Source organism: Monodelphis domestica, chromosome 5, assembly GCF_027887165.1.
Source record: "Monodelphis domestica isolate mMonDom1 chromosome 5, mMonDom1.pri, whole genome shotgun sequence".
In the NCBI taxonomy this organism is placed as follows: domain Eukaryota; kingdom Metazoa; phylum Chordata; class Mammalia; order Didelphimorphia; family Didelphidae; genus Monodelphis; species Monodelphis domestica.
This window is the reverse complement of record NC_077231.1, coordinates 136,374,635-136,399,818: the sequence shown is the minus strand read 5'-3', so window position 1 is coordinate 136,399,818 and position 25,184 is coordinate 136,374,635. Positions and strand designations below refer to the sequence as shown.

General features: G+C 37.3%; 1 protein-coding gene across 8 annotated transcripts in view; it reads left to right on the top strand.

Moving 5' to 3' along the window:
* The window catches only part of DNAI7 (dynein axonemal intermediate chain 7), a 92,915-nt gene that overhangs the window by 53,466 nt on the left and 14,265 nt on the right, over nucleotides 1-25,184 (top strand). For 5 of the 8 annotated variants that reach the window (XM_007503513.3, XM_007503512.3, XM_056799409.1 and 2 more), the window contains 5 exons: nucleotides 3,514-3,601; nucleotides 12,642-12,802; nucleotides 18,240-18,302; nucleotides 19,407-19,566; nucleotides 22,666-22,880. In XM_007503513.3, coding sequence (XP_007503575.1) covers nucleotides 3,514-3,601; nucleotides 12,642-12,802; nucleotides 18,240-18,302; nucleotides 19,407-19,566; nucleotides 22,666-22,880 — 687 coding nt within the window. The remainder of the gene's footprint in view (nucleotides 1-3,513; nucleotides 3,602-12,641; nucleotides 12,803-18,239; nucleotides 18,303-19,406; nucleotides 19,567-22,665; nucleotides 22,881-25,184) is intronic. The other 3 variants (XM_007503514.3, XM_056799406.1, XM_056799408.1) reach the window with 2 other exon arrangements.

Below are 25,184 nucleotides of genomic sequence, written 5' to 3'. Positions count from 1 at the left end.
ATGGTGTCTCTTGTAGACAACATATTATGGGATATTGGTTTTTAATCTGCTCTGCTATCCTTTTCAATTTAATTGGTGAGTCCATCCTATTCATATTCATAGTTATGATTACTAATTGTGTGCTTTCTTCTATCTTATTCTCCTCTCTTTATCTTTTTCTTTTTCTCCTTTCAGACTTTTCCTTTTCATAAATGTTTTCTTTCTGACCACTGCCTCTCCCAATTCACCCTCCTTTTGTCTACTCCCTCTTATTTCTATTTCCCTCTTATTTTCCTACAGATTAATGTAGGTTCCTATAGCTGTAGCTGAGTACAGTTGTCATTCCCACTTTGAGCTAATTCTGATGAGAATAAAAAATCTAGCATTTCCAGTCACCACCCCTAATCCCCATCTACTTCTTCACACTATTTACTCTTAGGATCCTCTTCATGTGAGAAAATTTATCCCCTTTTATCTTTCCTTTTCTTTTCTCCTGTATTGGAGACTCAATTACTAGGGTATTTAAGGTAAAGAGAAAAGCTGGAACAATGACTCTAAGAAATAAGGTCAAGGAGAGACTGAATTCTCAATTCTCCCCCCCACCCCCATCCACTTCCTGCTTCCTTCTGTTGATCTTAGTGGCTACTCAGAGATGGTAAATTACAGCAGCTCTCAACAGACTAGTTTCACTTCAAAAAATTCTGGAAAAGGATTTATTTTAAAGGAAGAAAGGGTAGGGAGTGGGAAATAAGGGTAGAGGGAATTTGGGATTTCTCTAATCTATTATAAATTCACTATCAAGAAAGTAGAGTTGAATTGTCTTTAAGGGAATATTGTTAATATTTTTAAAAGATCTTTAGAGCTAAGCCCAAGTCTTCAAGTTGAAACAAGTAACCAGAAACTACAGAGTAAATCTCTCTGTCAGCTTTCTTCCTCAGAGTCTCAAGGAAGAAGAAGTGAGTAAAATCAGCTTGTGTGCCAGTTTATTCAAACTGCCTTCTCCCTGGCCACATTCTTCTTTGGAATTTTTCTGATTGACAGATCTTCAAAGTACCATGGCTTGCACTTGCTTGCAAGTCTTTTCTGTAGCAGTAATCAGATTTTTACACTCCCCATGTGTTCCTCTTTCCCATTCCTTGAGTTTATTTTATTTTTTAGATATTTACCCATTTTATTCTTACTCCCTGATTTCTATGCACATATATTCTTATTGTCTTAAGTGATAATGTTCTTAAGTACCTTAAGTACTTTAAGAATATTGAATACTTTAAGTAACTTAAGGATCTCAAGTATCTTACATTTCTTAAGTATGTTAATGATCACCTTCCCAGGTATGAATTGTTGAAACCATTAAGTTTCACTTTTCTGTTTACCTTTTTATGCTTTTCTTGAGTGTTGAATTTGGTCATTGGATTTTCTTTTCAGCTAAAGTTTTTAGTCAGGAACGCTTGGCAGTCCTCTATTTCATTATCACTATTTTTGGAGAATTATGCTCAGTTCCTCTGGGTTTATAATTCTTTATTGTAAGCCTAGAACCATTGCCTTTTGGAATATTGGATTCAATTTCTTTAATGTAGAAGCTCTGGTCTTGTATAATCCTGACTGTAGTTCTTTCATATTTGAATGGTTTCCTTTTGGCTGCTTGCAGTACTTTTTCCTTGCTCTGGGAGTTTTAAAATTTTGCTTTAATAATCCTGGGATGTTTTATTTTAGGGTCTCTTTCAGGAGGCAATTAGGGAATTCTTTCCATTTTTATTCCTCCTCCCCTTCCTCCATTTGAGGATATCAGGCTGATCTTATATTATTCTTTCTTGTAACATGGTGTCCAAGCTCTTGTTATTTTTACTATAACTTTCAGGTACTCTGATGATTCTTAGATTGTCTTTCCTAGATCTATTTTCCAGGTCAGTGTTTCTTCACTGAAGTATTTCAGATTTCTTCTATTTTTTGTTATTCTTTGATTTTATCTCATTATTTTCTGATGCCTTATGGAATCACTAACTTTCATTTGCTCAATATTATTTTTAGGGAGTTATTGTATTCCTGGAGCTTTTGTTTTTCCTTTTCTATTTGATGCATTCTGGTTTCCAAGTTGTTGAATCTTTCATTTCTTTTATTCACTCTGCTACTTTTAATAGAGTTTGCAAAGTTAATCATGCCAGAAAGATTAGGCATGGCTTATGTGATATGATTTCAGATATTTTGGAAAGTCTCTAAGGAACAAGAGTAAAGGTAAAGGACAAAAAGGACAACCCAGGGCAAGGATATTAAGCCATTGGAATACTTGGGGGTTGGGAAGTGTAAGAAGGATGTTATTCACTCCTGAATCCCTAATGTAATTAGTAATATGCTTTATGACTACATATATTTTATTAGGTAACAATACATCTTTTAGTCATATAATCATCAATCAAAGGTATAAGCTAAGTATAAATATGTACTTAATCAATTTAGGAGTAATAAAATGCTTTTGATCCATTGGATAAAATTAGATGATGACACACGGGATGAGTATAGGTTTTGGTTGAGAGAAAATTACTTGTATGTGTATATTAGAAAATGGATTCCAGCAGGAAAACAGTCAAGTTTTAAGTGATTTGAAGGAGAAGACTTCTTTCTCTCACATTAGAAAGCAATATAGGAATAATCCACACATATCCATGAATAGAGAGTAAAAAGTGAGAAGATGACTTGGACTTTCCATCGTCACTGGAAGCAGTATCCCTGAAACAAAAGTGACTGACAGTAGTGACTACACAAAGGCTGAAAGATGGACAAATTAGATACACAGAGGACATAAAGACTTAGACCCTCTGGGTCCAAAATAGTTCTATTTAAGAGAAAATTCATGAGCACTCTAAAGAGAGAAAAGGACTGCCAGGTACTGCAAGCCATGAGTTACCTCCTTGTTATATATGCTCTATAAGTTTGAGACCATTCTTCCCAGGGACCTTGCATGTGCAAGGGAGGAGAGAGTGCTCTCAGTTTGGGGGGAGATGCTATACATGCTTAGTAAATCCCTTCCTAAAAAGCTAATCCTGACTGGCTAATGATCAGTGGGGAACATAGCATGTGAGAACTCATGAGCAACAGTACTAGAAAACCATCAAATCACTCAAAGTTACCCCAGAACATTTAGAAGAAGATTAGTTGGCTACCCTCAGGTGCTATAGTTTGTCAATGTAAACGGGAGCTACCAAAGTAGCACTGGAAGTGCTACTCCAAAACAATTCATCTTATTTACAACTTTATCTAAAACTGACCATGAGTGTCCATTAATCTTTACTTCAGTAAATCTCATAAATTTTTTTAGCTGTTTGTACTGCTCTTATGTACTTATCATGTTCTACTTTATATTATAACTATCTGCATATGTTGTTGTATCCCTTCCTCATTAGATAGTTCCTTGAAAACAGGAATCATGTCTTACTTACTTTTTTAATCTCCCCTATTCTAACATAGTACCTTTCCCAAAATAGTCTTCTTTTTAATAAATGTTTGTATTTGATCCACCTGTGAATGTGTTTTTCCTAGAGCAATCTTAGTGTGTCAAAAGAAGAAGTTGAATCAAAAAAAGAAGAACCTGTAGTAAAACGATCAAAGAAAGAACAAATTTTACCAGGTAAATGGCCAAATTGTCATTCTTTTGAGTAATTGAAACTTATGGATTTAATCTTATATTTTCTCCTAAGCAAAATAAGAACATAGGTCTAATAGATTTAGAGTTTAAAGGAATATTTGGAGTCATCTAATAGCTATTGTTATAATTTGGAAATAATAAAAATGACAATGCTTTCTCTTTTATATATGTTTGTACACATATATAAATAAATGTGCTCTAATTGATTTGACCTTTTAGAAGCTAGGTGGTGCAAAGCATCAGGATTAGAGTCAGGAAGACCTAAGCTCAATTTGGCCTCAGACACTAACTTGGGCAAGTCATTTAATCCTGTTTGCCTCAGTTTCCTCAACTGTAAAATTATCTGGAGAAGGAAATGGCAAACGAGACCAGTACTTTTGTCAGAAAACTCACAAATGGAGTCACTAAGAATTGGATACAACTGAAAAGACTCGACAACAAGTTGACCTTTTTACACAGACCTGAAAGAAGTAGTACAGTTTGGTGTATGGTTGGTCAAGAGTCAACAACAAGGAGTAAATAATGGATAGCTGAGAGGCTCCTCTAATATCTTTGTGATATCAGGAAAAAAATGAGATAGATACTTTGCACATTAGGTGAATATATAGGAGTATCTGAATAAGAGTCACACAAGATGACCAGGCATAGATTGGTTATGTTCTGAATCAAAGACCATCAAAATTTATGTATTTGTGTATTTAAGAAACTCTATATTTTATTTATTTCATTTTTAAAAATTTTTTGGAAATATTTATTTAATTAGTCAATTTAGAACATTATTCCTTGGTTACAAGAATCATATTCTTTCCCTCCCCTCCCCCCACTTCTTCCCAGAATGGATGTGCAATTCCACTGAGTTTTACATGTGTCCTTGATCAAAACCTATGTTCATGTTGATTGCTCATGGGTAGGATGAGCTAACATAATAAAAATGACAATCCTACCCAAATTAATTTACTTATTCAGTGCCATATCCATTGAACTACCAAGAAACTTTTTTACTGAATTAGAAAAAAACCATAACAAAGTTCATTTGGAAGAATCAAAGTTCAAGGATATCCAGGGAAATCATGAAAAAAATGTGAAGGAAGGAGGACTTGCAGTCCCAGATCTCAAACTATACTATAAAGCAGTGGTCATCAAAACAATTTGGTACTGGCTAAGAGACAGAAAGGAGGATCGGTGGAATAGACTTGGGGTAAGTGACCTCAGCAAGACAGTCTATGATAAGCCCAAAGATCCCAGCTTCAGGAACCAAAATCCACTGCTGGGAAAATTGAAAGACAGTATGGGAGAGATTAGGTTTGGATCAACATCTCACACCCTACACCAAGATAAACTCAGAATGGGTGAATGACCTGAATATAAAGAAGGAAAGTATAAGCAATTTAGGCGAACAGAGATTAGTATACATGTCAGATCTCTGGGAAGGGAAAGACTTTAAAACCAAGCAAGAGTTAGAAAAATATCACAAAATGTAAAATCAATAATTTTGATTGCATCAAATTAAAAAGTTTTTGTACAAACAAAACCAAATGCAACGAAAATTAGAAGGGAAGCAACAAATTGGCAAACAATCTTCATAACAAAAACCTCTGACAAAGGTCTAATTACTCAAATTTATAAAGAACTAAATAAATTGTACAAAAAAATCAAGCCATTCTCCAATTGATAAATGGGCAAGGGACATGAACAGGCAGTTTTCAGCCAAAGAAATCAAAACTTTTAATAAGCACATGAAAAAGTGTTCCAAATCTCTTATAATCAGAGAAATGCAAATCAAAACAACTCTGAGGTATCACCTCACACCTAGCAGATTGGCTAACATGACAGCAAAGAAAAGTAATGAATGCTGGATGTGGCAAAGTTGGGACATTAATTCATTGCTCATGGAGTTGTGAATTAATCCAACCATTCTGGAGGGCAATTTGGAACTATGCCCGAAGGGCGATAAAAGACTGTTTGCCCTTTGATCCAGCCATAGCACTGCTGGGTTTGTACCCCTAAGAGATAATAAGGAAAAAGACTTATATGAGAATATTCATAGCTGTGCTCTTTGTGGTGGCCAAAACTTGGAAAATGAGGAGATGCCCTTCAATTGGGGAATGGCTGAACAAATTGTGGTATATGTTGGTGATGGAATACTATTGTGCTCAAAGGAATAATAAAGTAGAGGAATTCCATGGGAACTGGAACAACCTCCAGGAATTGATGCAGAGCAAAAGGAGCAGAACCAGGAGAACATTGTACACAGAGATGGATACACTGTGGTACAATTGAATGTAATGGACTTCTCCATTAGTGGCAATGCAGTGATCTGAACAACTTGGAGCCATCTACGAGAAAAAACACTATCCACATTCAGAGGAAAAACTGTGGGAGTAGAAACACAGAAGAAAAAACAACTGCTTCAATACATGGGTTGAGGGGATATGATTGGGGATGTAGACTCTGACTGAACATCATAATGCAAACACCAACAACATGGAAATAGGTTTTTATCAAGGACACAAGTAATACCCAATGAAATTGCGTGTGGGTTGTGGGAAGGGTGGGGTGAGGGGAAGGAGGGAAATAATATAATTTTTGTAATCAAGGAATAATGTTCAAAATTGACTAAATAAATTAACTTAAATTTAAAAAATTTTTTTTAAAAAAACATTGAAAGACATACCTGAAATTATGTAGTGAGCAGAACCAGCAGAACATTATATGTAGCAACAAAAATATTGTTTGAAGAAAGACTTGTGTATGACCCCCCTCCAGAGAAAGAATTGATAAATAGAAACAAGCAAGACATAGTTTTATATATACTGTAAAAATAAATTGGCAAATTGTAAAAATAAAATATTTTGATAGAAAAACTGTTCAGTATAGGTTCAAAACTTTTTGGATACTTTTGATAAATATAATCAAAAGTATCCTCAGTGATGAAGTAAAGCTCAAATGTGAACTTCCCTTCAGAGCCAGGTGCAAGGATGCTAAAGAGACTCTTATTATAAAAATAAAATATTTATTGAAATATATAAGGATAAAGAAGGATTTCTCATTCTAATGGATTCTAAATCCACCCAAATAAACTCCTGGTTCCGCAAGGAACTGTTTCTCCTGTGATTCACAGGCTACACTAATCCTCCCTGATCTGACTAACCCAAATTTATACTATCTAAATAAAACTACTGCTATTATCCTTATAAATCTTAACTTTGCCTTCAAATTATAAAATAGCAAAGGCTAACTGGTTGAGTCTCAAGAATCAAGTTAGGACTCTGAGTCTCCTAAGAGACTCAGAGTCCAAACCAAAGAGCAGGTTTTTCTTTGGTCTTCTCAGAGTTAAACAATCTATAAAAACCACAATAGATATTCAATAGTGTTTCCCATGTTGGGAAAGGAAAACATTGAACTCCTTCAGGTCCTTCCCTCAGACAGAGAAAGAGGCAAAGATATTACCTCCTCCAGCCTGGAGAGAGAGTCTCTGAGTGTACGTCTCTGCCAGCTGCTAGAGCCCAATTCCCAACTGCCAGAGAGAAACTGACACAGAAAAATGGTTATAACTGTCAACACCTGAAATCAACATGCTCTCTCAGCTCTGCTTCAAACTCTAGTTCTTTTCTCAAGCCAGTCACTTTACTTCATATCTCTAAACTAATAAAACAAAACTTATTTTCTAATATCATCCTTAAAATACATATATCATTTTGTCAGATGATGCCCCTTCTCTTAAGGGGTGGGGGAGGAGGGAGTTACCTGAGTATTATGAAAGAAACAAATAAATAAGTTTAAAAAATAAATACATATTCTAATAAAGGAAGATAACACACAGAAGAGTGGTAGCCAAGAACAAGTAGTTTTGCTCTGGGGAGTCACAGGGATGATGAATTGATATATCCAGTTATTGATCAACATGTCATTTCAGGAAGCAATTGTAGTGATTAGATTACTGTCCCCAGAATAAGAGTTGGAAAGTTTATATATGGGGGGGGGGCATGAAAGTGGAGAAAGTTAAGCATGAAGAGATAAGACTCTGGCAGAATGGCTCAAATGGACAAGTAGATGGGATATGAAGGGGAAACATGGTCAGAAATCAATTAGATGATAGAAGTTTGCATTCACTCAGTCCTCAAACAAGATGTCCATTCAAGAGGGTAGGAAGACCAAAGAATGGATTAATTTCCCCAGGGACCAGGGAGTCTTTAGTTTACATGGGATCACAAGATCATAGATTAAGCAAAAGGATTCTTACCCAAGCATCTCATTTTATGGATGAGGAAACAAGTCAGAAAGGTTGTGTCTTGCTCAAGTTCACACAGATAATAAATGGCACAAATAGGATTTGAAAAGAAGTCTTCTCTCCAAATCCAGAGTTTTGAACAGAGAGCCTTGTTCCCTTTACTTCTCTGTGCTGTCATCTTTATAACCTTTCCATAATTTTTTAATCAAGTAAGCTTCTTATAACCAATATGACCCATCTGTTAGGTGATGATCACTTTTGATTTATGCATCAAACTATTTTCAATAGAACTCTCTCTTTATAGCATAGTCTGAAGGTAACTAACACCCTTTCTATGAGGATCATTTTTGGACAGTATTGTTTCTTCCCTTCTCCCAGAAATGATGACTATGAAATTAGCCAAGAATGAGAAGAAAGAGAACCAAAGTGGATAGAAGGTCAAATACTGCATGTGGTCCAATTAAAAGCTTCTTTAGGAATTTTAATTAATACTATTTGCCTGGTCTTCACAGGTTAAAAATCAATTGTGACCTTCATCTTTCATTTGTCATAAAAGTAAAAAAAATGATTTTAAAGTTGAATGTTTTAGTAATATTGCAAAGTTTTAATAATTGTTAGCTAAAAAGCAAAAAAAATGCTGCAGGTAAAAGAGTCTTTGGAAAGTATCTAGTTCAATCCCTCTTACTTTTTATTTCTATTATTATAATTATTATATTTTACTATTATTAAAGTAAAAACACTAGAAATATAGGAATAGAAGGGTCTTTCCTAAAAATAATAAACAGTATATATCTAAAACCATCAGCAAATATCATCTGCAATGGGGATAAAATAGATGCATTCCCAATAAGATCAGGAGTGAAAAAAGGATGCTCATTATCACCTTTATTATTTAACATTGTACTAGAAACACTAGCAGTAGCAATTAGAGAAGAAAAAAAATTGAAGGCATTAAAATAGGCAATGAGGAGACCAAGTTATCACTCTTTGCGGATGATATGATGGTCTACCTAAAGAATCCTAGAGAATAAACAAAAAAGCTAATCAAAATAATCAACAACTAGCAAAGTTGCAGTATACAAAATAAACCCACATAAGTCATCAGCATTCCTATATATTTCCAACACATCTCAGCAGCAAGAAATAGAAAGAGAAACCCCATTCAAAATCACCTTAGACAAAATAAAATATTTAGGAATCTATTTCCCGAGACAAAGAAAGGAACTATATGAACACAACTACAAACACTCTCCACACAATTAAAACTAGACTTGAGCAATTGGAAAAACATTAACTGCTCATGGGTAGGATGAGCCAATATAATAAAAATGAACATCCTAACCAAACTGATCTATCTATTTAGTGCCATACCCATTGAACTTCCAAAAAATTTCTTTACTGAATTAACTCTAATTTTTCTAAGATTTCATTCACTTCTTTTACCTCTTTCTTATTTATTTTTTGATTTTATTTATCTAAATTTGATAGTGGTTGGTTCAGATCTCCCACTAATATGGTTTTCCTGTCTATTTCCTCCTTCAATTCTCCTAGTTTCTCCATTAGAAATTTGGGTGCTATGCCATTTGGTGCATACATGTGGATTAGTGATATTTCCTCATTGTCAATAGTCCCTTTTAACAAAAATATATTTACCTTCCCTATCCCTTTTAATCAGGTGTATTTTTGCTTTGGCTTTGTCAGATATCATGATTGCAACTCCTGCCTTCTTTATATCAGTTGAGACCCAAAAGATCTTACTCCATCCTTTAATTCTCACCTTGTGAGTATCTACCCTCCTCATGTGTGTTTCTTGAAGATAACATATGTTAGGGTTTTGGATTCTAACCCATTCTGCTATTTGTCTACATTTTATGGGTTAGTTCATCCCATTCCTGTTCAAAGTTATGATTGTCACTTGTGGATTCCCTGGCATTTGGTATTCTTCCCTAATTCTGACCTTTCTTCTTTAGCTATAACCTTTTAAGACAGTGATTTACTTTAAATCAGTCCCCCTAGTCCCCTCCCTTGATATGTTTCCCTTTCTAGCCCTTCCCTTTTTGGTCCCTTCCCCTCCCCCCTCTCCTTCCCTCCCTTTTTGTGTTCCCTCCCCCTCTACCCCCCTTGGTTTTCCCTTCTCCCTTACCCTGTTGGATAAGATAAAATTCAAGATCCCAATGGATCTAGATGCTCTTCCCTCTCAGAGTTGATTTCATTGAGAGTAAGGTTTAAGTAAAAACTCTCTTCCTCTCCTTCTTATAGGAGAATTCTTCTCTTCCCCTTCCCATGTGTATCTTTGTGTGAGAAAGATTATTCTATTTAGTTTTTTTTCTATTTCTTGGAGTATATCTTAGTAACACCAATGATTACCCCCTTCCCTTTTTCTTTTTATTCCCCCCTTTCTCTATATCGTCTTGATGCCCCAAACTTTCCCTATGCATGATTCTTCTTACTAGTCTAATGATGCATACAATTTTTGAGAGTTACACATTACATTTTCCCCACATATTAATATATATAATTTGATATAGATATAGTCCTTATAGAAGAGAGTTTGAATAAAAGAAAAAGATAACACTTTTCTCCTTTTTCCTTTCCTTCATATTTACCTTTTCAAGTTTTCCTTGTTCTCTGTGTTTGGATGTCAAACTTTCCACAGAGCTCTGGTCTTTTCTTTACAAACACTTGGAAATCTTGTATTTTGTTGAATGCCCATACTTTCCCCTGCAAGTATATAGTCAGTTTTGATGGATAGCTGATTCTTGGTTGAAGATCTAGCTATCTTGCTTTTCTGAATATCACGTTCCATGCCTTACAGTTGTTCAGAGTGGAAATTGTTAGGTCCTGTGTGACTCTGATTGGTGTTTCTTTATATCTAAATTGTCTTTTTCTGGCTTCTTGTAAGATTTTTTCTTTTGCTTGGAAGCTTTGGAATTTGGCAATTGCATTCCTGGGAGTTGTCTTTTGGGGATTTATTGTAGAGGGTGTTCTGTGAACTCTTTCAATGCATATTTTGTCCCCTTGTTCTATAATCTCTGGGCAGTTTTCTTTGATGATATAATGTATTATGGTATCAAGATTACTGTTTATTTCTGGCTTTTCTGGTAGACCAATGATTCTCAGATTGTCTCTCCTTCCTCTGTTTTCTAGGTCTGTCACCTTGTCAGTGAGTTATTTTATGTTATCTTCTAATTCTTAAGTCTTTTGACTTTGCTTCATTAATTCTTGCTCTTTTGCAAGATCATTGTCTTCCAGTTGCCTGATTCTGATCTTTAAAGACTGGTTTTCCTTTTCAATTTGGTCTGACCTGTTTTTTGAAGCTTTAAGTTGTTTCTGCATTTGTATATTTTGATCTCTCAGATTGCTGAGTTCCTTTTGCATTGTTTCCCATTTTTCCTGCCAGAAGGCTTCCATCTTTTTGATAATTTCCAATTTAAATTCTTCAACAGCTTGTGGAGAATTTCCATTTCTTATGGAAGGTTTTGGAGCATTTGTTTGTGTTTCCTCTTCTATCTCCTCTGTAATTTGCACTTTTGCTCCATAAAATGTGTCCAAAGTCACCTCCTTCTTCTTTCTTTCCTTGGTGTTTGGAGGCTGTTGCACTTCTGCACTGTTTGCCATCTCTATGGTTTTTTCTCCCCTTTCCAGTCAGAAATATGAGTGAGGAGGGCTGCCTCTCAGCGTGTGCTTCTGCTGATCCTAGGCTTTAGCCCCAGGCAGATTGTTCATTCTCCACAGCTTTGCTGTCTTCCCTGGGAAGCCCAGGGTCTGCCCTTCCCTGCCTGCCGGTGTTTTGGGTGTTACTGCTCTCAGTTCTCTCCAGCTGCTTCTCTGCTGCCTTACTTCCATGCTCTGAGCCTGGCACAGCACTGTCCACAAGGTACCCCAGTGCTTTTGCATGCCCTGAGTTCCTGCACTCTAGGGGGGGAGGGGTCCTGGCCTCCCTGAGCTCTGAGGGCTCCTGATGGGATTAGGTTCAACTGAGTTGGTCTGGATGTGCTCCAAGGCAAAAACCTCTGATGAGACTCCAATGGAAGGACACAGCCACGGGGCTACAGGCTTCCCCCGTCTCTCTCAGGCTGCTTCCCTGATTTCAGTGTTGGACGCCCTGAGCCTGACCCAGGTTGCTTTCAAGGTACACCTTTTAGAACATCACCTTTGCTGGCCTTGAGGTTCCTGTCCTTTCAGAAGACCCTGCACTCTAAGGGAGGAAGGGTCCTGGACTCCCCAAGCTCTGAGGACTCCTGATGGGATTAGGTTCAACTGGGTTGGTCTGGATGTGCCCCGAGGCAAAAACCTCTGATGAGACTCCAATGGAAGGACACAGCCACGGGGCTACAGGCTCCCCCCTGTCTCTCTTCAGCTGCTTCCCTGCTTTCAGTGTTGGACGCCCTGAGCCTGACCCAGGTTGCTTTCAAGGTGCACCCTTCAGAATAGAACCTTTGCTGGCTCTGAGGTTCCCACTGCTGCTAGGAGCTCAGCGCTCTGGGTTAGGGGGGAGGGGTCCTGGGACCTTCCTTCTGCCTTCTCCTTAGACCCGAGTGTTCTAGGATTCAGGCTTTTGGGGAGCGTACCTTTTGATTTGAGTCCAGAAGGAGGGTTCCGTGGCTCTGTCCTGTTGTTGAGTTTGAATTTCAGTCCCCTAGGAGCATTCAGTTTGTGATCGATAAGGAAGGGTTTTCAGAGGTCTGAACTTTTGCTGCTTCTAAGCCATCATCTTGACTGGAAGTCCGAAAAATAATTTCTTTTTAATATGTAGGACTTGAATTAATTTGAAATATGATCAACTTTTAGGTCCAGTGGAAACAATACCAGAGGTTCCACAAGCAGAGGTTCCCACTGATGAAGAGGTAGTTGATTTAAAAGGATTCACACCCCTTGGTGGAATATACCACTTGAATATACTACAGCTTCCACCACAAGCTAAACAAATAAAAGGCTGGACCATTGTGGAAGTAGGTACTTCTTCCTGTAGCACAATCATTTAAAAAAAGTATCCATCATTTTTACCTTTTCTTAAAGGGCCTAAAATATTGCAAATATAGGGCGGGAAATGTTTACATTTATATACTGGAAATGAGTCTAATATTAAATGGAAAATCTGTCAGAAGAATAAATTATAAAGTAAAATTGAATACATACATCTTAACTCAATTTTTAATCCTTAGAATATGTTTATAGATGGGATTTAGATAGATAAGTACAAAGAATCAGTTTTTACTAATTTGTTTTTTTTACTAATTTGTTAATCAGAAAATTTAATTCAATTAAGTATGGTATAGTTACTGTGTGTAGCCCAAATTAAGTATAACTTTAGTGAAGAGAGTACAGTTGACCTTTGCTATATTGCTTCACTATATTACAGGGTTTTCAAAAAATCTAATTCTGTATCACGGAGTTTTGTAGGTAAAAACCATACTGTACAAAATGGAAATGCAGTACTGCCACTACTGCTTGTGCAAGTTTGCTAACGTGCCATTGTACACAGCATACCATTGGCTGAAAGGCAACCAACCACAGCATTGTGTTCTGTATCCTGGGCACTGATTGGCTCAGTGCTTATAAGAGTATAGAAAAGGTTTATAGGAGAGTGGGAAGGGTTTATAAAGCCTTAAAATAATAAAATAAATATAATTCTGCCACTTTGTGAATTTTCACCTATTGTGGCAGGTCTCTAGAATATAACTCCCAGGATAGGTGAGGGATGACTAGTCTTTACTGATCTTAAAATACTTGATAAGTTTGAATGTTACTGCTCCCTTTTGGTTCTCTTCCTATCTATCTTATCTCTTATATGCATGGGTCATCTTGGATCTTCTATTTTTAAATCACTTACTAATTGCGGATATAGTGCAAGGCTCTGTCCTGAGACCTCTCTCACTTGTAACCTCATCAGCTCTGATGGATTCAATGATCTTATTTAAAGGAAATAACTCTCACTCCTCTCTATCCAGCCTTAGCTTCCCTTCTGAGCTCTAGTCCTGAAGTCCCTGTCTATTGGATATTTTGAATTGGATATCAGATAGGTATCTTAAACTCAACATTTCTAAAATAGAATTTATCTTTCCCACCCACAAACCCACCCTTTATCAGCTACAGAACTGGGCCTGAGTCAGGAAGACCTGAGTTCAAATCTAGCCTTAGACACTTATTAGCAACCTGGGCCAGTCATTTAACCTCTGCTGGCCTCAGTTTCCTGAACTGTAAAATGTGGATCATGAAGAATTTACCTCATAAAAGTGGCTGAAAGGATCAAATTGGATTACTTGTGAAGCCCTTAGCACAGTGTCCAGCATTTTAGTACATACTAATTCTGCCCCCTCCCTTCTAAATTTCTCTATTATATCTTGAGAGCACCACCAGATTTCTAATCTCCAAGGTTTGAAACCTTGGTGTTACCCTTGACTTTTTTTCTCATTTACCCCACATATCCCACAGACCCAGCTATCTATCCTCTCTAAGCACATTTTAAAGATTACTAATTAGGTTAACATGTATGTATTAGATTGTATCTCATAGTTTTCTCTTCCCACAGTTCCCTTGCCAGTTTTTGTTATTTCTATATTCCCAAGGGCTACCACCCTTATTAAGACCCTCAATAGGACCTCTGGCTTATTACCAGTTACTTGGATTATTTTAACAGCCTCTTAATTGGTTTCTCTGCCTCGTGTGTCTATCCACTCCAATCCATTTTCCACACCGATAATGAAGCAGTTTTCTTTTTTTCTTTAAAACGTTACTTTCTGTTTTAGGATTAATACTAGATATTGGTTCCAAGGCAGAAAGGCATTAAGGGCTGAGCAATTGGGGTTAAGTGCTTTGCCTAGGGTCACACAACTAGAAAGAGTGTGAGGTCATATTTGAACCCAGGATCTCCAGTCTCCAGACCTGGCTGTCTCCACTGAGCTGCCTAGTTGCCACAGATGACATTTCCTTAGTTATTTAGATGTTATCTCCTCCATTAGAATATAAGCTCCTGGAGGGCAGGGTCTTTGTATGTGTACCCAGGACTTAGCACACTCCTTGGCACTTAACAAATAAAATAAATACTAAATAAAAACAAAATGTTTTTAAAAAATAAAAAAAAAATTATAAATAAATAAAATTTAATTAATAAACAATTTGTTGGGCAACTGAGTTAAGAGAACTCAAGTTGGAGGCAACTTGACCATTGGGAGCTTCTCTCAATAGCAGGAGTTAATAGACTTATCCAAAGCTGCCCGGACCAGCTGCCTTCCCGCTAGCCTCACCCTCCAAACTCCCCAACCCTCATCCCTACCCCACCCCCACCCCCTGCAGCCTCTTAACAACTCCTCTAATGGTTTGTTGGTCTGTTTGTTTGTTTTCTCTTGGCTTTAAAATCTTTCTCACTGCCTTCCTGTAATTTCTCTCCCAGCTGCCTTTGCTGAGGTTCACTACCCCCTATACCCCCCCATCCCCCACCCCCACCCACGGCCACCCTTCGAAGCTTCCCACTTCAGTTCCTTGGGACATAAATAGAGCCTGCCATGTCGACAAAGAACCACAATACAGTACAGCAGGTAAGCACCTAGGTGAAGGTCAAAGGCCGTGGAATTCACCACCTGAGCGGAAGCCCCTTTTTGGTGTCTTTGTCCTTTTGTCCAGTGCGTTTGGCACGGGGCCTGGCCCTCATGAAGGAGATATACATCCTACTTGATTGGCTCAGGAAAGAAGCTGGCAGCCACCTCCCTCTGTCAGTGTCCTTACCCAGATTCCTGAGTGGGAACATTGATGGCACCATAGAGCAGTGATAGCAGAGGGTCTGCAGGAATCCTGTCCTATCTTCTAATTTCAAGCGTCCTTCTCAAACTACTTGATATTTAACTACTTCATATACATTTGCATTTATTCACTTTATGTTTACTATATGTATACACACACTTATGTAGTTAAGTATTTTATAGGTAATTTTCTCTCCCATTACAGTAAGACCATGGGTGGCAGCTGGGGTAGCTCAGTGGATTGAGAGCCAGGCCCAGAGACAGGAGGTTCTGGGTTCAAATTTTGCCTCAGACACTTCCTAGCTGTGTGACCCTGGGCAAGTCACTTGACCCCCATTGCCTAGCCCTTACCAATCTTTTGCCTTGGAACTAATACCTAGTATTGATTCTAAAATGGAAGGTAAAGGTTTAAACAAACAAAAACAAAAACAAACAATAAGACCATGGTTGAGTAGGGATTATTTCAAGAACCTTGTAGAGAGGAGATGCTAAGTAAATGGTTGTTGGGAGCAACTAGGTGGCTTAGTGGACAAAGAGCCAGACCTGTAGACAGACCTCAGACCCTTCCTAGCTGTGTGCTCTTGGACCAGTCCCTTAATTCCAATTGCCTAGCCTTTAACAGCTCTTCTGCCTTGGAACTATAAGGGGGAAAAGGGGTTTATTTTTTAAAGGATTGGATTTTATATTTTAAGAGTGTGGTCCCCAGGAATTTAATGAATTCCAAAGAAATTTTATTTACAATTTCATTACAAAATGTAGAAATAGTGAAGCAAGAAATCAGAGAGAGGATAAGGTAAGATATCTAGCCTCCTCACTAAGTAATTTATCTCTGATCCCTCCAGGCAGGGAGAATTAGTTTCAGTCAACCTCAGCAAAGCCAAGGACCTGAGAAATGTCTCTCAAGAGTAGGTCTTTCCTGAGGCCAGTCTCGTCAGAGAAAAACCAGAAGTTAAGAGTCATCCATTCACTTACCACAAGTCAGTCCAGTCAGCAGATTCTTTATCAGCCTCACCAGGAAAACAAGGTCTCAGGTACAGTTAGGAGATCCTTCTGCCCTTCTTCACCAGTCTCAACTCGAAAGCATGAAGAATTCAATTCTCACAGGAAGTAACAGCTCCTTTTAAAGATATTTTCTCTTAAATCACTTCCTGTGTCTTTCTCCAATTCTACATCTACCAATCACAGTTGAAGTCCTGTTCTAAGATTACCCAGAAGGCAGTTAGTCGATTATGATTCATTACCCAGTATTGCAGGTAGGTCACAGATCTCCCACTTCATGATTAAGTGGGATATTTGCACTTTTGGTGATTAGATCAAAATGGGCAGATCTTCATACTTAACTTTTAAGTACTGTGTTTACACTTATGAGGATTAAATCTAAAACTAGACAAGGGTTACAATTTAATCTTTACAATGAGGGGAGATGTAGCAGTCCAGACCATAGGCATTATGGAGAGACAAGGAATGTGAGTGAGCTCATGGCCATCCTGTGCATGGCAATAAATTTTATTGCCAGCGTGGCTGAAGTTTAGGCGCGAAACCTGGCTTTCCTTTGTCTCACTCTCCCGGGGATAATAACCCCACCTTCACCTTGTCATAAGTTGCATTATCCAATGGGAATACCCCAGGTAACTCATCCATATGTATTGAGGTATCATATAACTGTTCAATATGTATTGAGCTGTCAAGACTATAAATAAACGAGCCCCAGCAAGCTCCCCCCACTTGAAGATCTTCTCCCCTGCCTGTCTCTCTTTCTCTCTCTCTTCTCTATCTTTCTCACTAAGGCCTGGCCTTTAGGCCAGGCCTGCCTTACTTCCTCTCTTTCTCCTAATGCTACCTAGCATTATCTACCTCCTGTAGTTTCTGATCTCCTTTCCATCTGAGCTAGCATTATCCTCTGACCAGTATGGTGTTAAATCGAGATCATTGGGTGGTTTTAGCCTGAATAGTCACACTCAGTGGTCGGAGCTTAGCTGTGGCTCATACAAATAATATTTGTCTACTGACTCGGTTATTCACATCTCTAAAGTCGTCTCGTTCACGCCCTTCGCGGGATCAATACTTCTACTCTATCTCTATCCTCTCTCTTTCACCCCTTGCAGCCTCTCGCAGGCCGGGAGGCTACAGGAGAGTTAAGTATTTTCATTGTTATAATCAGGGGAGAGTTAAATTTAATCTTCACAGAACTGATATTTAATATTGATTCTAAGACAGATGGTAAGAGTTTGGTTGTTGGTTGATGTATTGATTGCTTGATTCCAGCTAGGGAGATGAGGAAAGGCTTCCTGGAGGAAGTGGTGCTTGAGTCCAGTCTTGATAGGATTTCTATAGGTCTAGATGTGAGGAAAAAGACATTCCAGGTAGAGGAAATGTCATTGATAAAGACGCAGTCGTGGAAAAGCAGAATTTGTGTTCATAGGACTATAAGCAGGATAGTCCATCTGGAATAGAAGATGTAAAGGAAGATAGTATGAGTGAAGTTAGAAAAGTAATTTGGGGTCTGATTGTGGGAAAGATTTGAAAGCTGGACTAAAGAGATTGTACTTCATTTGTACTAACTACCTACACCTGTGCGTGTGTATGTGTATATGCTAGAGCCAGCTCAAAATAGCTTGAGAGAGCTGATTGTTGTTGTTTTTTCCCCTAGGTATCTCCCTCCCTTCCTCCCCTCCCCGAACAAGAAGAGGCATCGCTTGACAAAAAAAAAAAAGTATATATAAACTGTCTTTTGTATTCCTATTTATTAGTTCTTTCTTTGGAGGTGGATATTTGCATGTTATTCTTCAAACATCAATTATATATTTGTATATGGTGTTCTCTTGGTTCTCCTCTTTCACTTGGTTCTCCTCTTTCACTATTCATAAATTCATGTAGGTCTTCCCATGTTTTGTTTTGTTTTTAATTAACTTGATCCTCATTTCTTCTGGTGGAGTAGTATTCCATCACAATCATATACCACAATTTGTCCAGCCATTCCCCAGTTGATGGGCATCCTCTCACTTTCCAGTTTTTTGCCACCACAAAAGAGAGCTACTATCAACACCATAGAACAGATAGGGTCTATTCCCTGTTCCCTGAGCTTTTCACCTTGAGCTTAAGAGAGATGATTGTTAAATCTCCAATGAAAGAATTTATGCCATGGGTATCAGCAAATGCTATAAATCAGGGCTTGATTTATTGTTTTATTGATTGTCTAGACTTAAGAAAACAATGGAAGAAAATAATGCAGATTAAACTTTTAAAGTGTGTCATTTGTTAATTTCCTGGAGAACAACCCCTCACTGAGTATATCCCATTTCTCCTTGGATAGATAATGGACTCTGCACGTGGTAATGTTTATTTGAATTGTCCATAGTATCTAGGACTTGTACAGAATAGTCAGTTATTAAATATTTGCAGAAAGAATGGATAGAGATAAGAACTGAGCTTGTGATTTCACTGATAAAGGAAACTTGCAGATGAGGAGACTCCCTCTATTAATGTAAGTCAGTACCTTCTCTGCAACACAATCTTAAAGATGAAGTAATCTGACCATTGTCATGCAGCCAGAAGCAGAACTGAACCCTAGGGCACCGAGCTCAGAGGCCAGCTCTCTATCTCTACCTGGCCTGGACTACTGGATAAATGAGAAAACAGAGGAATGAATAACATGAAGTCTGGGGTTGCGGTAGTTTTAATCTTCTCCAGTATAACTTTATCTTTTAAAAGAGACTCAACTGTAAGGCATTAAGGACATTGACAATATGGTTTATGATATTTAGAAATGCTGTGAGGCCCATCCTACAATTAGTGATGTTTGTCTTTTTTTTTAAAGCTCATCAGTGGAGGTTTGCAGAAATTTGTATATCCTCCAGAGCATACGGATGATAATCCTGAATCAGAAAACCATCATAAACCTATTGAGTTTGTCATTACAATAAATAGAAATGTTGTGTTTTTCGAGAAACCCATGATGGCCCGATGGGATACAGAAGGTATGGTCTTGAAAGCTCAGAGTAAAAAAAGATAAATTCTTCATTCAGAATCAAGCTGGAAAATTATGTGATACTAATTCTAGGTCTACAGTTGCCTGGGGGGAAGAAAAGGGAATGGAGATTATACCCACTAGGGCTGAAGTCTTACCTCTACTTCGAAGCTGTGTGACTGTGGGCAGGTCACTTCTTCTCCCTATGTGTGTTTCTTTTTCTGTAAAATGGGGATGGTAACGTTTTCAGACAGCTAGGTAGTATAATGGTTAGAGCACCAGACCTAGAGTTTGGAAGACTCAGATCTGGCCTCAGACACTATCTGGGTGACCCTGGGCAAGTCACTTCATGCTGTTTGCTTTAGTTTCCTCATCTATAAAATGAGGTGGAGAAGGAAATGGCAAACCACACTGGTATCTTTGCCAAAAAACAAACAAGTAAACCCATGTAGGGTTCCTGAAATGACTCAACAACAGCAAATAACATTTTCATTATTTACCCTTGAGGGCTTTTTTGGAAGTGTACTTAAATAAACTCTACATAAATGTGCGTCATAAGTACTTATAAATTTCATAACTCATTGTGACAGAAACTTGAAACCATAACATTGATTTTATTTTCATTATTAAAACATTGTCAGAAGGTTTACTATTTGTCACTGAATCCAAGTAGTTACTTTGTGGTTGTGTCCACATTAAATTGAACTGAAAATTAAATTAGGAGTAGAAGTATTTAACCAGATTAAGTAAAAAACAAATTCCTTGCACCTGAATAGCTAAATTGAAATGTCTGTTTTTGTGGCTTAAATTATCTCTTATTTGCCATAGCTTTCTATTTTGCTTAACTTACATAGACAATGAAGATTCTTTTCATGACCCAATGTTAAAAGGTACATTTCCTCAAATTATTAAGGCATTAAAAATAATTTCAGAAATTGCCTAAATTCTTTTTTGTCACATATTTGTTTTTTTGTTTTAATTTTTTTTTATGTTTTAATTTTGTTTTATTTATTTAATTATTTTTTTATGTTTTAATTTTGTTTTAATTTAAACTCTTACCTCCTGTTTTAGTATCAATTCCAATACAGAAGAGTGGCAAAGGCTAGGCAATTAGGGTTAAGTGACTTGCACTGTCATATAGCCAGGAAATGTTTGAAATCAGATTTGAACTCAGGACCTCCAAACTTCAAGCCTGCATTCTATCCACTGTGCTTCTTAGGTGCCCCACATGTCATTCTTTTTTTTCTGTATATTTTTTAAATGTTTATTTATTTAGTCAATTTAGAATATTTTTCCATGGTTACAAGAATCATATTCATTCCCTCCCCTCCACCCAATCCTTCCTGTAACTGACATGCAATTCCACTGGGTTTTATATGTGTTTTTGATCAAAACCCATTTCCATATTATTGACCCACATGTCATTCTTAATGACAACCTTTTGATTGTATTGTATGGTTTTTCAATGTACAAATATATCCACTGATATCAAATCAAGTGGTAATAAGGACATTGCTACATCTGGTGCAATGATCAAAACATCCTGGGTTCTTTCTGTGAAGATTGGATTTAGCTATCTTCTGATTGTAACAATGAAGACACTCTCTTTAACAAAATCAGGAATGTCTACACCCATACTTAAGGATTAAGTATTCAGTAGAATGGCCTTTAACAGACATGTGCAGAAACAGCTGACAGACCCCTGGGCTGTCCTAAGTCAAGCTAAGCTACCATTGGTACAAATGAGATGCAGGAAAGTGATGTAAAACCATCCACATATTTTGCGTCACTTCATCTCTTTCGCCTCCTTCCCCGGAGATGTGGCTCTGGCTGGCAGCATGCTAAGCGTTCCCACATTTTGGTGCAGTGGAAACTATTTGTCTGGGTTTGGACGGTGAGTTTGCCCTTGAGCTAATTCAGGTTCAGGCATCTTAGCTAAGCCCTCTTGGAGTTCAGGCTGATTCCTTCCTCCTTTACTCTCCAAACTTTATCTTCCTAGAAGCCTCTAATCTTCCTCCTGGCACAGGCCAGGTGGGAGAAATCCTACACCTTTTCCCTCTCCCTTCTCCTTAATTTTTTTCCTCTCTATTAATTAAAGTCACCATAAATTTCCAGCTGTCTTGGGTATTTTATTTGGGATATCCCATGGAGACCAATAATTAATATAGTTTAGGTCACAATGCTAAAATTATCCTTTATATTTCCCAGTTTGGAAAGATTGCTACACATCTGGGCTTTTTAAAGAAAATACTGTGCTTTCTTGTTCATAGCCTTCCATAAATTCTCCAGAGATCATATACCCAACATAATAGAGACCTTCTTGTGATGGACCTTCAAATATCTATGAGGCTAGCACAATACTTGGTTGGTCCATCTAGTATTCCTTGCTCTTTTAAAAAAATTTTTAAACTCTTACCTTCCATCTTATTATCAATATAATGTATTCATTCTAAGACAGAAGAGGGCCAAAGAAGGCTAGGCAATGGGAGTTAAGTGACTTGCCCAGGGTCACACAGCTGGGAAGTGTCATATTTGAACCCAGGACCTGTCATCTCTATGCCTGGCTCTAAATCCACTTAGCCACTCAGCTGCCCCCCCCCCCCCCATCCCTTGCTCTTGATGCATAACCAGTCCATTTCTTCCATTTATACATGTTGTGAATGTCTTTTGCATATGCCATCATTGGTAATGTTAAAGACTCCTATCACATGTTGATATGTCTGTTTATTTTTGGATCACCAGCAATGTATTTGAAGATCATTGTATTCATTTTGTCATGTATAGCTCTCTAGCATCATGTGGAATTTTGGGGGGGCACTGCCTGCACCTGTGATTTCATTAGTATAGGGTACTCTTAGAGAGGAATTTCCCCTACCAAAATGTGTTACCATATTTTCTATAATTTGCAATATTATAGGGTTACCTGGAGACACAGGGATTCATTGATTTATCCTGGGTCACAAAGCCAATATGCATTAGGAATTTTAAAAGATTAAAATTTAAACATAGGAGACAGATTTGAAAACTCTGCTATTTCCAAGTTTCTCAATTTTTGTTGAATTTATTTTATATGAAAAATTCATATAACTTTTCTTTATCCACTATAAAGGCAAAGCCTGGCGAACTGATGGCTTTATCAGTCTCTACTATGACATGGCGGAAAGGAACATATCTTTCAGTTTGGAAACTGTTTATCCTGTCACACTGATTCAAGATAATCACATTCATATGCCGTATGAGTCATGGGAACTGAGACCAGTTGGTGATAATGAAGTAATTTTAAATGTTACTACAACATTTACTGATATTGACATACATGTTAAGGTAAATTATTATGTGCCTACAAATCATATATTAAATTTATTTATTTATTTATATTATATATTTATTTGTGGTAAAATAGATAGAAGTGGCTGTTAACACTTGTTAACATTGTTAATTGTTAATGATGATTGTTTCTGTTTTGTGCTTACAGATATTAATATTTTATAATCCCATTTAAGTCTTCAGTCAGAATTTACAAATTAGAAATTAATATAGTGATGGGATTTAATAAGTTTGACAACCATCCATAGACTTTGTCCAAGTTCTTTGACAAATTCTGGAAAGGGACAATGAGATGGGTCAAGAATTGAACAGGAACAGGACTGTGTATTGCTTTAAAGGGATTCTTGGTTGTCTCGATCATGCCAAGCTTCTCTCTGAAACAAAGGTTCACCTTTTAGACCAGTATTCTGCCAGTGCTGATGTATAGCTTTGAGCTGTTGATTACCATACTACCATAATCTTCAAGGAACTGAATTTAGAGGCAATGGAAAAAAATGCATGGTAAGCACAAACAGGTACACAAAAGAAATAATATAAAGGTGGTCAAACAGAAATATATTATCAGAAAAAAGGATAGACTGGTCAAGTAGTTACAGCAGGAACAAATAGTAGTCTGCTACTGCATTGCTACCCACACAATATCAAGAGAGTACAAGAAAAGCCCCTAGAGCATTAGATGGACCTCCATGGCAGATTTATGCATAGATGGAAAAAAGGGGAAAAGGACAGACAAGTACGTATGGGGTGTTGTCTACATTCCTGGAGTCCCTCCACTGTCAGGGTCCATTTAGAGTTTTTGAGGATAACAACTAGATATTCTACAACATAAATTACAATGACCCATTATTACATTCTAAGATTTCCAGAATCATGATAGGAATTATTGTATAAAGTAAAAACATATATTAAAGCAATGTTATCTGTTAAAAATGAGCAATGGACTTAGAGTCAGAGGATCATAGATCCAGAGCTAGGAAGGAACTCAGAAATCATCAAGTCTACTTCTCTCATTTTACAAATAAGGCAACTGAGGCCCAGAGAAGCTAAATGACTTGCCAAAGGACATATAATTAAAGCCAGGATTTGAATCCAAATATTTTACTCCAAATTTAGTTAACTTTTCATTAGAGAACTTCAACTGAGTTCTTACCACTGTCTAGGAACTCTTTATTGATGTAGTGTTGATTCCCTAGCCCTTCCCTATAGATCTATTCCAAATTTCTCCCTTTGCTAAAACCCCATTTTTTTTGCATCCATCTCACCTACTGACTTTACTCTCAGTTGATGAACTTACTAAATGGAACATATTAAATGAGATATAATTACAAGATATTGATGATCTTTACTCTTAATACAAGAGTTCTATATCAGGTGTCTTATTTAGCTGGGTCTCACCTTATAAACATTTTTCTACACCCACTAATTCTCCCACTTCACATCTCAGGAACCAATCATAGTTACTTAATTTGTCTGGCACTGCCTATGGAGCAGTGCTTGTGGGATCAATTTCCTGTCTCATTGGTTTCAACTTCCTTACTCTAAGGGTATGTCAGTACTTGTAATCAATGCTAAAGGATCTTCAAATTTCAGACTGATTGCATTAAAGAAAAAAAAGGATATATTTCATCCCAGCAACCTATCTTTTTATCCTGCTCTCTGGTTTCTGAGGATATATCTCTTTTAAGGCTTATCTGTCCAAATGTGCCTTCTATTCTCTCTGTTCTTGATTTTTTTTATGGCTATTATTCCCATATTCATCCCCTCATTGCACTTTTCACCTCTGCTTCCCCTATCTGAATATGTGCAGACCTGTTCTTTCTTTAAACAAACCTTATGTGGTTTTGATTATTTCTGCCAATCAAAAGCAAGTACTTCAGAATACATTTTTGCATTGAGATATGAATCAGTGGCTAGACGAGAAAACTGTCTGAGAATGGGACTTGGATTTCTGGTCCATGGCTTAAGATATGGCATGAGGGTAAATTCTTGGCCAAAGATGGAATGCTTCTAACAAGGGTCAGTAAAAATGTATTTGCCTAGAATCTTGGAAATCTATCTGAGTATATTTAAACTGAAAAAGAAGGGCTATACTAAAAATTTGGGATCTATTAATTTAGGTACCACGAGATTGGCTACAATGTATAACAAAGACTAGCAGTACAGATATATAGTAGTTGACAGGAGACAAATCCCATGAATGGACCCAGCAATCAAACCCATGATTTCAGATATTTTTGTAGAAATGTACAATGTATGAGTAATAGGTCAGATGAACTAGAAGCCCTAAGATCCAGAAGCAAT